The following is a 16,011-nucleotide window of genomic DNA, read 5'->3' on the forward strand; positions in this document are numbered from 1 at the left end:
CAAAAAAAAAAGTAGACATGCAACTAATGTTATACCCAGATGTTCCATTATACTAAACATGTAATTGTGAATGATATACAAAATCATAAACTAACATGCACAGGTGAAACTAGAAGTTTTTTTCATGGCACAATCTATACTTCACCTTAATGTATGCTGAATGTATAAGATACATTCAAGAGGACTCACCGACTGTGTCAGAAATAAACAAAGTTCCTGGCCTTTCGCATCCCTGAAACATAAGTGTGAAAGCATGCAGTGTCTTCACTTCAGAAAAAAAAAAGCTTGAAAACAATTTTTTTTTCTGTGATTGTTCTGAGGGATAAAAACTGAAATGGCCTGAGAAACAAGAAATTAATTTTGAACAGCCTTAGTAAATGGTTTTCAGATAGGTTTACTTAAAATGTACTGTTGTTGTTAAGCTTTAGTTTGAATTGGAAAGAATCAAATGAATTGGATTTTAACCATCATTCAAGTTTGATAAGAGAGTCATAACATCTACGAAAGGACAAACTGTTGAAAACTTTAAAAGATAATTTACCCAATTAACCCTGATGTCTTCTCATGTAACAAACTTAATACTGCACCACCGATACATTCACCCTATAAATAAACATTTCAGTGTAAAAAAAAGGCTAACAAGAACATCTATCTTTTAACGAAATACAAGGCTATACAGTCCCTGAACCGATCCACGCAACTATTTGACAGATCGATGACTGCAGACTGATGAATTACTAACTGAATGATAACCGATGAACGGTGATCAATCTGATCAGTTTTGTTACGTAAAATGACAGATAATCTCTTCAAAATAACACAAATGTAAAATAAAATTATCCATTGATGTTTAAATCTATTGCATTATGTAAATATGTGTAAAATTGACAAATAAAACAACGGAATCCGTAAAATATATTGATCACAATTTTCGTTACACACAGATTGATTCAGGTACTGTACACTTCAAAGAAATATCCTCTGGTTTTAAATCTCAAATGATCTTGTACCTTACAATGCAGGAAACTGATGTTAACCCCCTGTACACATTACATCGGATGCATATGAAAATTTACTTGATCTTGGAACATTTCAACAATAGTGACTATCTCACATTGGGCACTTCAACACCAACAATGTATGTTTCAATTTGAAAAGTTAAAAGTTGCTAGGATAAATAAAGTACATCGTAGATATATCATGTATATTTCCAGGTATTCAAATATCTAAATCAGGATATAGAGCTATGCATACCAAAACAAATGGATCGCTATCTTTACTACAGGGTTAGGTGTTTAATGTTGACATAAACCACATAATCACCAGGATTTTGTTGCCTGAAACATCAGCCACTTGATAACTATTTACCCATTAGATAACCTACATAGCTTGAACTGGATTATCCAGTAAACTACTTTTGTCCGGTGCACAAATCTCTTGAACAATGAGTCTCTTGGAATAATGACTATAAACCAAAGTTCTTAAAATCAGATAAACAAGCTATCAAATACAGTTTACTTATTTATCAGAGTATATCAATGCTTCAAAACAAATATCAACTCACCCTGTTAACAGAGTTTGCTATAGAAGCTAGAATATCTAGTGTCCTCATGGTAGCCTGTATGTAAAACCAGAATTTCTGAAGTGTCAAATTTCCCTGTAAAACACATTATCTACTGATAAAAACAATGTAGATTTCACTGTAGAATTTAAATATATTTTGGTGACATTAAAAATGAGCAAAATAACAGCAAAACAAAATTTAAAGACCAGTTTTACTTCTATAATTATCTTCTCTTATTGTGAGATGAATACTTTTTTTTTAATTGAATGGACAAAAAAGGTTACATGTAGATATTATTGCAAAAATGTGAGTTAAACTATCAATTTGGAATTTTTTGCCAGATATTTAATACTATAATAAAGAGCGGAGCTATTCACACACGATACTCCCATTAGCTGAGCATGAAAACAGAAAAAAAACACCTCCATTTTTATGAAAAAGTGCAAAATATTGGTTACGTGAATCCAAATTTGATAGAAAAAAAAGGGAGTCTATGACAAGGATACAAAGACTATCCCAATCTTTCATGGTATTCGCTGAAAGCATTTTTCACTTGAAGGGCGAAAATAAGAAAAACCATCCAGCCTATTCATGAAAAAGTGCCAAAAAATTGAAAAAAGTGATATGGAAATTTTATAGACAATAAAAAGAAGCCTATGATGATGTAAACAAAAAATATCCTATAACAGTTTCATGGTATTTGCTGAAAGTGTTTTCAGTTAGAGCACGAAAACAGAAAAAACTTCTACCTTTTTTTAAATAAAAAATTTTTTAAAAAAACCCTCAAAAAACTGTTAAAATTAATGTAAAATTAAAGGGAGCTTTCTTCAATCAATATGAATAATTGACCTGTTTTATTCAAATAATTTTTAGAGTTTTGGAGTTATTGTACAAAGTTTTTACTAGGGATGGATGTACAGCAGTATACCATAATACTTCAAAATTGACAGGCAAATAAAAATCATGATTGCATTTTGATCTTATATGACAAAGTTGCAATAATTCCTGTTCTGGTTTTCAGAAAAAATCTCAAGTAAAAAAATTCCTAAAATCCTGATTTATTTTTCTCAAATATTCAATTTGGTCAAAATTCAAGTTGAGGAAGGATTTGAGAAAAAAAATCTTAATTTGAGAATTTTTATGAAACCACACTGATATTACAGTACATTACTGCAGCAGTAATAATACAGCTATACTCACACTTCTATACTGTTGTTCTAACTGGGCTACCAAGACCATATAATCCTGTACAATAGAAACAAATCAAACCTTTAGTGTATGTATACACTTAAATATCAGTCCATATAAAATTCAGACACTGTCTATGGTACAGTGATCCATGGTGTAGAAAAACTAACTGAACGAACTGTTTTTTGTGTCTTGAGATGCTATATTTTTAGGCAACATTAGTCTTTTCTATATCCAGAACTGCACTTTTGAGAAAAGTATACATTCATCTCACACTAAAATCAACCAAATCAAAGGAAATCAAGAAAGATAACTCTTGCAAAGTGCTACTTTCACGTACAATCTATATAAATTTATCTCAAATGCGTAACACCCCAATGAAAAATAAGACTGATTTAGTGGTCTGTAACTGATTCTGAATAGGAAATTTAAGTAAAGTTGGTGAGTTCTTGATATGCATGAATCACCTCCTGTCTGATTTTTATAAAAAAAAAAAAAGCTACTTAAACTGACTTAAAGCGTTTCAGGTGAAAACAGACCTTCCACAAATCAAAGTATATCTCAATAAATAAATAAGAATCTTTGAAAACCAGAAATATTTTATAACAGCTTTGAACTAAATTTAATTTCTGACAAATATAAGGTTTCCAATTGTTAACTTACATGTTTCTAATTTTACTTGTATTGCACAATCTTCATTAAGAATTTCCCTCTTAGTGAAAATTAAATTTGTTTTAAAATTCATACATGTACATGTATATCTTATAATGTAGTTTTCCCCACTGTTACCAACATACCTTTGTCAAAGTTCTCATTGCAGCACTTAAGGCATGATTCACTAAACCATACTCAAATGCTGATTTTTCTGAAAAAAATATACATACAGTAAGCTCAACAAATATTACACACATTTTGTGTGCTTCATTACATGTACCTTAAAATAACAAATTCTTACATGTTTTTGCAAGCGGGCATTAACTGTAAGGAGAAAAGATACATGCAGAAGTTATAAGAACAACAATAAGCCTGGTACATGTATTACCTGCCTAGAAAAATTAGAGTAGGACTTTGAAATTGGCATTAAGACTACATAATGTCATTTATGCTCATAATTTGTTGACTGATATTGATTCTTGATTGCTCATAAAGAATGTAAAAGGATAAACAAAACAGTAGCATGAATACATTCCTATGAATTTTAGTCTGGTGAGGGCTGAATTAGCAGAGAGCAGTAAAGAGTTAATCTGTACAGCCTGTTCAACCTTTTTGTCCTTTGTTAAACTGTGCTATATATTGTATTTTCAGTTCTTTAAAATGTTGTGTTCACATGAATTCACATGCTTCGTGTATATACTGGTTAATTACTTGTTATCCATCTAATTTCACATACTGGGCCTGTGTTTCAGTTATTTTTTAAAATACATGTAAAAAGGATAAAATTCAAATTGATGTCATACTGTATGCAAGTCTGACTAGTGTATAATACTTTTGAAATATTTGTATATCTATATATAATACAATGTATTTACACCAGCCTACCTTCAATAAATCTCATTACAGTAGAATAGTTAGAACACAGAGGAAGAAATCTTCTGACTAGTTCTTGTATTGAGGGATCTGAAACAGAGAATTAGCATATGACCAAGACACTTCAGAAGATAAAATTATATCTAATGAAGACGCCGGAAGCAGACCAGACATGTCATACTAAGAAACGAGAATTCTACAACTTAAATGGCAACACCCTCGAAATAAAGCTTGTAAAATGATACACATGGAGTCATACCATTAATGTCGAAGGAGAATTGAAGCTGAACATAACATATGGAGGCATATTGATGAAGAAATGAATCCATAAATATCACTTAAGAATGATATAGATACATAGAAATGGTTACTGACATACATCTTGTTGACATACCGTATAGTGGGTAATTTTTCGAAGGGTGCTATTTTTGGCATACTTTAGCTGTCTTAAAACACCAAAATAAATCCTGAGAAATATTTACTCTGGATTTAAGTATTTTGCACACCACTAAACATTTTTCAAAATTTTTCGTATACCTTTTTGCCGAAAAATCCACAAATGTACACCAGCAGATAAAGCCCACAATATGGTACTTAGCAATTATTACATGTAAGTTACTGTTCATAAAAATCAAATATAAAGTTTAGGATAATGTATTTGAAGTTCACATTCAATATGATACCTAAACTTTCATCAATCATGAATTCTTTTGGAGCATATCTTTCTGTAAGAGCTCTGGCAAGTATGTATTTTCCTTCAATTCCCTGTTAAAGATAAAAAAAAGTATGTAATGGGGACATTAAAAGATGCAAGCTTACCACTTTGTTGGGCAATACATTATGAACATCTACATTTGTAAATCAAATTGATATAAAAGAGGGATGGCAAAGCTTAATACAGTGTAACTGAAAAACTAAAATGGGGTTGTACCAAACAATTAATCTGATCTGTATTTTAAAAAAAAAAACACTAATCAGTTGTGTAAAGTTTAATTAAAATCCATCGACTGGATCTCGTGCTTCCCTTTGGAAAAAGAGAAGATGGATGACAAATGATTATAACAGTATAACTCAAAATAAAACAATGAATCGATTTCTGCAGAAATTAAATTTCAACTGTATATCAAAGAACTAAAAAAAATTTTTAAATATCTTCAACATCAAAGAGCATCATATAAACTAAAGAATACTTTAAATCACAACAAAATTGTAAAATGTATTGTTTTGTTACCAAAATAATGATATACAAAAGTTTAGGTCAAAGGTCAAAACAAAATTTTAAAGTTTTGAGTATTTGTTTTCTTGCAGCATTTATATCAGTAAGTTTTGTCATTTTGCTTGAAATTCCTGGATAATTTTTTTACCTGTTTGAAAATGTTCATAGTGTTACAGATTATTTTCAAAAGTTAATAAAATTTTTCTATTTGCAAACTTTGTAATAAACTTAATCATCAATGTCTTACCTCCATACATTTAAGAAGATCATCAATTATGGCCTGTTCCTGCATTGGTAGAGGTAAGCTACCTAATGGTACAATGTTCTGAAGAGAAAGTATCAGTCATATCAAGAATAAGTGCTCTCCTTATATATATGTACTTTAGTACTTTGATTCATGGCATGAAATATAACTGTAACAAAAGGATTTCACAAATTGTTCATATTATGTATTAAAATTTAATGCTTAAATTTGTATTTAAATTATCGTAAAAACTTTACAATATGCTTTAAAATGCATTTGTTTTGTTTTTTTTTCTGGAATAGATTAAATGGGGCCAATATGATCCCATGATAAAAATTACTAAATTGAACACTGGATTTATGCACTAACTTGATCTGTAGGCTCATCCACACCAACAATGAAATCTAATGTCAGACAAGGTCTCTGGAATAACCAATCTGGTTGGGGTGGGATGTTAACTGGAAATAGAAAGACAGAATAACATTCAAACCACATGAAAATAGCAAAAATATTCTACATCCCTTTTTCATTGAACACAAAGAACCAAACTAGATTCTAGAAGTACAAATTTGTCAGACCAATTTTAAGTGACATCTTTAAAGTTATATCAACATGTTTTTAACACTTACATGAATATAACAGAGAGGCAGATCAGCGAAAAAAGTTGAGTTACCTTGTAACACATACATAGGGAAGCAAGGAAAAATCGCCAGCTGGACAACTTTGAGAAGAAAGGGTGTCATTAAATTGTGTCAAATGTGTATGCTTTCATTATTGATCTTTTGAATTAAATGCAATATGTAATTTGTTTTGGAATGTTTCAATGCATTAGTCAGCCATTAATTGATCAAAATACTACTATATTTTTATTCCATTCAACAAGTCAGCTAAAATGTTTTCATTTCCTGTTTGTATGCAAATCAGGGGTTTCACTAAAACAATTGTGTCAACTTAGACAGTTTATATAAAAAAGAAAGACGTTTAAATTTACCAAGCTTATTTTATAATATTGACATCTAGAAACAGTTCACCAAGGGGATCAAAGGATTAGTAAATTGTTTTCCTCTTTGTAAGTGTAATCAAGGGAACTAAGGTTGTAGTGGTAATCAAAAGAATGCAATCCAGGGACAAAGACCAGACATGGAAAACATACATACTAAACAAAGAACGTGAAGTAACTAAAATCATACATACAAAGTAACAAAAGCAAATGAGCACCTCGGACTACACTTTAAACTGGGAGCATGAACAAGGTGCACCAGTAGGGTAATTGATTAATTGTTATTTGATAATTCTAAATGACGAAGGGCCTGTAGAGAGGTCAGCACTCCTGTTACTGTGTATTTCACACTTCACCACACACATACGTTAACTAAATTACAACATGTTTTGAGAATTAATTAGTAAGAAAATCATGTTTTTTGTACAAACTATGAAATGTAAGAAAATGGCATTGCTGGATAAAACAACTATTAAATAGCAGTTACTTTTAATTCTTTTATTTCAAATAAAACTCTCCTCAAAAATACAAAAAGGTTTGATGTCGTTGTCTGTTGACTACTTCTGTTCTGATGACAACTCCAAAGTATCACCTTAAAAAATCTAGAAACTTTCTGTTTTGGTGTATATGATCAACCCCCAGCTGCAACTTAGAAAAAGTTGGAAAAAGTGTGCGGAATACATGAAAGAATACGGTTTTGTCAGTTTTTGCATGATCCTTAGGTAGACCTATACCTAACAACATAGAAACACCAACAAATCTTGTATGATACTGGTTGACAGCATCAATCCCGTCGGTCTGTCATATAAAAAAAATTCTACTCTAAAGATAGACTACCATTTCTTTTCATCTGTTTCTCTCTCAAAGCTTTACGTAGTATTTCTGTTGAAGTTGTCGCAGCTACAGATCTGGACTCTTTCAAGAGCATATCTTTCAGCTGAACAAAAGTCAAGTAACAAATTATATAAATACTGCTCTTGTTACTGCAGAAAGTCATTTGAATGTTGTTTTTGCATAGCTAATTAGTTTATCAATTTAATTGAAAATGTAAAAAAAAATGTATAACTACCTCCATCATGACCAACATTGGTTGCAAAAAGATTTTCACAGAATTGAAAATGTAGATAATGAACTTTTTGCCAATTATTAGATTTTTTATGGTGATAGTCTTGGAAAACTGTTTAATTTGCATCTACTTTTTAATTTATTTGACTTTGAGTATGTAAAGAATTGAAAAATCGATAACTATAGTTATGGGACATTAAATGAAACCCTGTCACATTGCAAACAATTTTTGGGGGTTAAAACAACTAAAGATAGCCATAACTTTTGTGTAAATAATCCAATCACACTGAAATTTGAAATAAATCTGTATTTTATGACACTCAATAACTGTACAATTTTGAAAAAGATCCTATATCTTCTAAATTCTCATCTGGAGATCGCTGGAAGATACACTCAACTTTTTGGAGAGTATCACATATTACATGGTGTATGAGTTGGGGGACGGGGGATAATAAAAACTGTATGATATAACATTTCATTCTCTTTAATAGGCTGCAGTCAATGATTGACTGATTAGTTCTATTAGTTTCATGTTCAACTAAATGTATATTGGCACAATTACTAGTCAAAGTACAGTATAAGAATAGCAACAGTGAATCCCAAATGTGAAAAAAAAAGCACATCCCTTTTACCAATGAGAAATGTTTGTTCTTACCTCTGTGAATTCCTGGTTTGTGATTTTGGCACCTGATGCAGGTAACTGAGACAAAATTTTACCATGTTGCATTAGAGATAGTCCAGCCTCATCAGCTTTAGTTTTAGCATGTCTCTCTAAAATTTTCTTTGTCTGAAAATTCAAATTTCAAGGTTTAACTATTCAAAATTACAAGAAAGAGAAGAAAGTTGCAGTATCATTAGACAACAATGAGACATTGACATTAAACTTTTAAAACATTTGACATTAAAAGGCTTTGCCTGAAAAATGCTATGCTTCCAAAGGAAGGCACTTTTGTTTGTTTTAAATACATGGGTGGCAGTGGCAGGGATAATTTTACAAGGTCTACAAACAAAGGGGAAATTGGTATAATTTTAAGTCAATATACATTAAAAAAAAACATGATCATGACAGTAAAATCTGGATTTGAATTAGTGGAATTCCGCAAAAAAAAGCAGGAAAAAATCATCCCTGTAGTAGGAATGCCAGACATTTTCATGTATCCGATGTAAAATTTTTAATCTATTTACATGGGTAGTGGGAATGGCCAACATTTCTATGTAGCCAATCCATTTGGTTTTAATACATTTATATGTATATGGATTGTGGGAAGTAAATAAAACTGCCTTCCTGGTGTCATAGCTTTTTTTGGAATAATTTTCAAACAAAAGCACAAATGCAGGGTAATATCTCCCATATGTCACTGTGACCTTCTGGAAAATCCATCAGGGGTGATACCACAAAGACACATTTTCAACATAAACTCAAATATTAAACAAATGTGTTACAAATAGACAATACTTTCAAAGATCTTTTTTTATTCAATAATAAAATTTTATTTCAAGAAAACAACATCCAGTTCTATTACCAATTAACATCTAGTCAATACAAATCTATTAAAACAGATAGCCAAAAGTTGTAGATTTTGGGAGAGTAAATAACGCCACTAAAACAAAACAAAATTCTTTCAAAAAAAAAATAAATAAATAACTTTCAAATAGAAATTGTTAGGTGCAAATTCATGACAATACTTTTAAATTGTATCTAAATGTGCAAAATTCTAACTAATCAAATAAATTGTACGCTGCGTAAAACGTAATGCTTTCCCTAACCACATTTACCTGAGCTTCTTTCCTAGAAGCTATGACTGATTCGGTAATCCATGGAAGCAACTATAAAGAATTCAATTAAATATTTTCAAATCTTATTCAATTGTTATTTGAATTAGTTGCGTAAGTTGGAGTAAGAAAATGAAGTGATATGATATTTAAGGCGGTATCCAACATCTTCTCTAAAATTCATTTGGCTCATCAAATTACCTGAAATTTTATTCAGTGTTTTACTGAGGTAAATACATGAATTTCTATAAATTTGAACCACGTTTCATGGGAATAATTTCGATAAACATATAGTAGCTTCATCAACAACTTTTGATCACTAAGATGCTTTGAGTTTGATATCAGAATGTCACAAAATAAAACGTTCTGTTGATTTTTACAGGGTTATTTCCCTTAGGTGTTGTGTCCTCCCCGCACTTAACAGCCCAATGCAAGTAGATTTTAACTGGGAGCTGAACTTGCTCACCTGGGTATTGGACTGTATAAAAGATATTTATAACAAAATGTTTCACATGGCGCAGCTTGATATGACCACAGAGGTCAAACCATGAACAGTTGAAAACAAGTATGGGCACATTTAATCTTAATACAGATCTAAATTTTGATTGCGATTAAACATTCAACATAGGAAAAGTTTGACCAGAATCACAGTGGTCCTTTTTGGCCCTTGTTCCTCAATGAGCACAAAAACAATCCAAGCCTTTCTTTTGCCTACAGACAATGACAATGACGACAGGATGATACCACTATACACTGGAATTATTTGCAGTGTATACAAACCAAAAAAATAGGCAAAGCAGCCTTCGCTTTAAAAAATTATTTTGAACCTTTTTTTTTTTTTAATATTGAATGTGTAGTAGTCTTACGGTTCAAGACATTTGGTAAGTTTGGCTACCATTTGTTTAGTACTAGCAGAAATACAGGAAGAAATGTTTTTGCGACGAAAGCTATACAAAAATGATACAGTTGTAGAGAGTATTTAAATCCTACAGTTTCAAATAATTAGCACCTGCAATTAACAAAGATGACAAACATCAGATGAAATAGAATGCATTTTTTTCAGACATGGTCACACGTACCATTGATTCACAAAACTATTTAGAACAATTAGATTCATACCTGTTCTTCTTCCGTTAGCTGTGACAACAGAAATACTAGTGGATCTAGATCTCTCATGCTGAAAATAATTCATAAATGCATGTATCATTACTTGTAAATATGTCTAGAAATTGAAATAACTATCTCTTGTCCCTAGCAACCTAAAGCTGACTTACTTCAGGAACACATTTAATTTGTCCCTAACAATTATTTATTGTAATTTCAGAACTTATAGTAATTCCTTTTGATTCTAAATTTTCAGTTTTTCACTCAATTTTCGAAACTCAAAAAAAAAAAAAAAATACTCAAAATAGTCAATTTTCTTTCTCTTCTTTTCCCTGCCTCTTTTAAAATCTTAACCATTAATGGGACATACTGGACACATTAACACATTTAAACAAATTGACATGAAAATACGAATTTATCACTCTCTGCATGTCTCTTAAGTCAATCTGTATTAATTATCAATATTATACTACAGTAATTACTTCTTGCTTTTTAGTTCATCATATTTTGCCAAAAACTCTATTGGTGTTGTTGAAGACTCTGCAATCTTTCTTTTGGCCTGATGGGCAGAAACCTATTAAAAGAGTATGACTTGTTTATATACATGTACCTTGCCTCACTGAAAACAAATAACTCAAGAAACCTCTTTTGTAGCTTTGAACTTGTCCTACACTCAATTGAGATGTTCTCAGTGATCATAAATACATGTACATTGGTATATTTTTTACACATTGGTTTTTTTTTTTTGCTTGCTGAAAGCTTGTAGAAATTTCAAAAGAATGAATTTTTGACAAAGATTATGGTCCAGAGTTCTAAAATGTCAATTTCCTATTACCTGAAGCAACTAGATCTAGCCCAGTGAAAGTTATAGTTGTAAACTGTCCATGATGATTTCTTTAATGGGAAAGTTTAAATTTATGTCAAACTTTGATGAGGAGAGCAGAAATTTTCTGTTGTTCTCAGCAAAATCTTAAGACCCAGAAGATGGTCTTCATGTAAGAGTATGGTAAGAAGTGCTACTTCATAATAATCAATTGTAATTCTGTAAATTCAAAACAAATGATATGCATGTATTTTTGTTTTAGAACTAAATGGACTTCGGCAGGTATTGTACGATGAGGAATAAAAAACATATTCAAACCTGTGTTGTAATATAAGGAGTTGTGTTTTTCTGGAGCATTTCTGTATAAACTTCTGCACCAACTGTGTCAGTAGATTGAACCCTGAAACACACAAGAAAACATCATTTCTAAAACATGCACATCAATACATCAAAATCTATTACAGAAAAAAATGACGGGTGCACTTTGCTTTGTTTTCATGCATGTCAAAAACCAACCAAATTCAGTTTAATGTCTTGTTCATACACAGTTCCTGATCACATAACCAGACTTAATTTTTCACTTTGTGGTTGTTCTTTTGAGATTAGAATTATATAGATTGTACATGAAATTGAAACTTTGCAAGAGTTACTGTTCTTGATTTTGTTTGAATTACTTGATTGTAATGGAATATAAATGTAAGATTTTCTCAAAAGTGCAGACCTGAATACAGAAATAAATAGTTATGTAAAAACATGTGTAGATTGAAAAAAGCATTGTTTGTTTGGTGGATTTTTCTACACCATGAGACTCTGTACTCTTGGCAGTGTCTGAATTTTATGTGGACTGGTACATGCACTTAACAACCTAGTTAAAATTTGATCAAGTGAGTTTCTAAGTAAATAATAAAGAAAGAAACTTACTGGTAGAAAATCAACCAAGAGATGAAAGAGAAATATAATTAAAACATTATCAGTAATTGGTAAAAATTATAACTTACACATATTGAAATTGTTCATGTACCTTCAATATTCTTTATAAGTACAATAATGCTAATGGATACATTAAATTGCATTCCAGTACATGTATAAATAAATTACTGACACCATTTACACCACTTCAACACCTTCACAGATTAAGCCTCATAATACAAAAAAATCATGACACTGACAAAATGTTTTTTAAAATGAGTTTAGATTTGCATTGTTTCAAATTAATATACCAGTATTGTAATTAGAAGACTCTGGTAGATGAGATTGATGTAAAATGGTGATTACAAATGTTCCAATGATTTGTAAGAGTTGTGTCCCTTACCCTAGGTCTACCTCCTTAGCAAACAAGATGTAAAATATATCTTACCCAAGTAGGTTCATCAACTCACTGACATGGTGGTGCAACTTAAACTCACTCATTTTCACTCGTTGGTGTTGCTCTTAGATCTGAAAGTATAAAAAAAAACAATGGAAAAACTTGTAAATCCAAGGATGGCAAACAAGAGCATTCTGGTTCTGTTCATGCATAATATTGCTATGAAATTTTACTCCAAATTGTTAGATAAAAAGCCCAAGTTCTTCAAAATTCTTATCATATTTCTACTTGTTCATATATTTATCACAACCCAGGATTTTTGACAGTCTAAGAAATGTTATAAATATAGAAGTTATGTCCATTCTGTTTTTAGTATTAAATACATTTTGAAACATGCTCAAAGGGGAACAATTCCTCGAAAAATAATTTGATGGAGACTTCCATTCCATGGACATATTCAATATCTCCTGTCTTAAACTCTATGGCATTTCTTATTTCATTAATTTCTGGAGCAAACAAAAATATAATTTTTACTTGGATAGTACATGTATATTTTGAGACTTCAAAGGGACAAAAGTTCCAGAAAAGGATTCAAATTAGAATTCCATCGATATTAAGATCTACTTATTGTCTTAAATGTCTACTGAATTTCATGAAAGTCAGGTTGCAGGCTCATGAGAACAACATCCATGATATTATGAGGGCAAAACAGACCAGAAGAAGATCTTCTTGACCAAGATTGTATCAGACCAAGCTGCTCTCTACTTGAAAAACATATTTATGTTTCTTTGGGAGCATTTCAGGCTTAAGCTGTCTCAACACTTTTATTCTCAATTATCTGGGATGCCTGTCTGTAGAAGATTATCTTACACATTTCATGTGAGACTTTCACATTATTAAGCTGCTTTGACAGCAAATGTTTCTTTGATCTTTTGTTTTCTTTTTTATCTTTCAAAAAGTAACTTGTGCCAAATCTCATACATTTTTAACTTGAAAGTTTGGCAATCCTGGATCAATTCTGATTTTTTTTGTTATAGTAAGACATACAGAGCTGGACAGGGTGTCTGCACAGTTAAGACTTTCATGCTTAATACAACAGGGTTTCAGTTGAAGGATTTGATATTTTAATCAAAGACTGAATCTTCGAAGTTGTTAATCATCAAATATTCACTGCCATTGATTTTGGCATACATAAAACATCTGAAAAGGTACAAATGTGATATGCTCTAAAATCAGGGGACTTCTGCAAAAATCTTGGTTCCTTTGATATTATACCATTATGATCCAAATGGCTATATATAGATATAAGTGTACTTATAATATATACGACCTTTACATAATCAATTGTAACGAACGCCTGTGTTTGAATCCGAAACTGGGTAATATTACATAAATTCAATGCTAACCAATCATTTTATTTTTTTAATGTAAACTTCCAGTTCTAATACAAGCAAAAAACATGCAAAGACATGTGTATGCTTTTTTTTAAAAAGAATGTTGTAGCGATCTTTGGGTCGCTTATGATATTGACAGGGAACCAGTTTATGAACCAGATTAAGCAGCTGGCAATGAATATTCATAAATATCTGGGCACACTAATGCATATGACCTATAAAGTCTTGTGACTTGCCTCAGTGCCTAAATTGGAAACTGGGTAATGTTCAAAGCTAACTGATCCTTCCATGTAAACTTCCCATTCTCATTCAAGCAAGAAACACACATATCACACATGTGTATGATATTTAAGAGGTACATTTTTATCTCGTATGAATCTTAAACTATAACACTGGCGAAGATCTGTTGGATTATGTGGCGAATAACTACACATTAATGCAAATCAAATGCAAATATTAAATACAGAAATTATTAACACTATTAGCGACTTAAAAAGCCAAATCAAAGTTGACATATGGTACTTTCATGTGCTTTGTGCCATAAATCTATGAAACAGCAATGATCGTTTATTTTTCATTGTTTACTGAACCATGACCTTGTTTTGTCGACATAAGAAATATGTGATGGTTCTGTACATTCACCAATAAATTGAATGTAGCGTAAATAAACGAATTAACTAAATTTTTATTTTTTTTACAAATTAAAGATTGACATATTTCATTTTTGCATAATGAATATTTTTACAATCACTTTTTATGTAGTTATTAACAAATTTTAATTTATGAAGTTATAGGAAAACATCCAGGCATCGCGCTGGGCTTCACCAATGTTGGAATTTGCAATTTTTTATTCTGGCGATAAAAATAACCAGTTGGAGATTTTCTTGGTGCCTAGGTTTTGTATATTTAAATTGACAGGAAGTTTATCAGCCACGGATATTCTCTCTAATTAAACAAATGTGTTGACACCTGGTCAGAGTTAATTGACCATGACCAATTTATGATGTCATCTTCTCCAGTTGATTTTATCCCTAGCATTTAGACTGTTTTTTTTTTTAATTTAAAACAAAAACAAAAAAATCAAAAACTAACAAAATCACTTTTGATTGAAAAATATTTTCACTATACATGATATTTTCCATCACTTATATTAAAGGTTCTTTTTAAATTTAGCCACGCAAGCAAACAGCACATAATAGTCAGTATAATGACAGAGTGCAGAAATTTGAAGATAGATAAATTGAGCATAATATCCCACAATGGATGAGCAAAAGCCAAAGACATGTGGTCATCTGTCCCATGATGGTAAGGGGTCATGCATTCATTGCCTTACCATCCCATTAATATAAACAGACACTACTTGACCTAAATGGTTAAGGAAACTGAGGGAAAATACCCACATGAAAGTTACCACGAACCCATAAAGCCAAATAAAAGTGGAAAAAAGTATTAAAAATTATCGTTCTGGTGATAGAACTGCAATTTGGCGTCAAACAGCGTGTAATATGCAATGTTAAACGACTGAAATCAATCATTAAGGAATAAATGAAAACGAACCAATGTTCTTAAACAATTGCACTCACCTAGACTTTAGTTTGTTTTTGTTTACATTTTTCAACTTTCATTCCCGCGTAGAGGCTGCCATTTTGAATCACGTTCTTCGGATCATGTGACCTGTATAAACAATGTTCATGATCTTATAGATTTAAAATTTTTCGGCGACATTACATTAAATGAAACTTAAAGTTGCATGTGGTGGTTTGTTTTCGTTCAACCTTTGCAAACTCCAAAACGATTATGACCAGAA

At 31.1% G+C, this 16,011-nt stretch overlaps 1 protein-coding gene across 7 annotated transcripts in view; it reads right to left on the minus strand.

The window, feature by feature from the left end:
* LOC148613886 (gamma-tubulin complex component 2-like) overlaps positions 1–15,943 on the minus strand; it is a 38,767-nt gene extending 22,824 nt beyond the window's left edge. For 4 of the 7 annotated variants that reach the window (XM_088587538.1, XM_088587534.1, XM_088587536.1 and 1 more), the window contains exons 1-17: positions 15,788–15,943; positions 12,862–12,941; positions 11,823–11,904; positions 11,164–11,255; positions 10,697–10,754; positions 9,581–9,631; positions 8,460–8,591; positions 7,577–7,676; positions 6,109–6,197; positions 5,743–5,820; positions 4,963–5,044; positions 4,292–4,369; positions 3,550–3,617; positions 2,765–2,809; positions 1,565–1,657; positions 542–603; positions 190–232 (exon numbers count right to left, since the gene is read on the minus strand). In XM_088587538.1, the coding sequence (XP_088443664.1) occupies positions 190–232; positions 542–603; positions 1,565–1,657; positions 2,765–2,809; positions 3,550–3,617; positions 4,292–4,369; positions 4,963–5,044; positions 5,743–5,820; positions 6,109–6,197; positions 7,577–7,676; positions 8,460–8,591; positions 9,581–9,631; positions 10,697–10,754; positions 11,164–11,255; positions 11,823–11,904; positions 12,862–12,914 (1,206 nt within the window). In that variant the 5' untranslated portion in view covers positions 12,915–12,941; positions 15,788–15,943. The remainder of the gene's footprint in view (positions 1–189; positions 233–541; positions 604–1,564; positions 1,658–2,764; positions 2,810–3,549; positions 3,618–4,291; positions 4,370–4,962; positions 5,045–5,742; positions 5,821–6,108; positions 6,198–7,576; positions 7,677–8,459; positions 8,592–9,580; positions 9,632–10,696; positions 10,755–11,163; positions 11,256–11,822; positions 11,905–12,861; positions 12,942–15,787) is intronic. The other 3 variants (XM_088587540.1, XM_088587539.1, XM_088587537.1) reach the window with 2 other exon arrangements.
* Between the last annotated feature and the right edge of the window lie 68 nt (positions 15,944–16,011).

Source organism: Perna viridis, chromosome 6 (assembly GCF_037379345.1).
Source record: "Perna viridis isolate PV_CMFRI_1.1 ecotype Kerala chromosome 6, ASM3737934v1, whole genome shotgun sequence".
Lineage (NCBI taxonomy): Eukaryota > Metazoa > Mollusca > Bivalvia > Mytilida > Mytilidae > Perna > Perna viridis.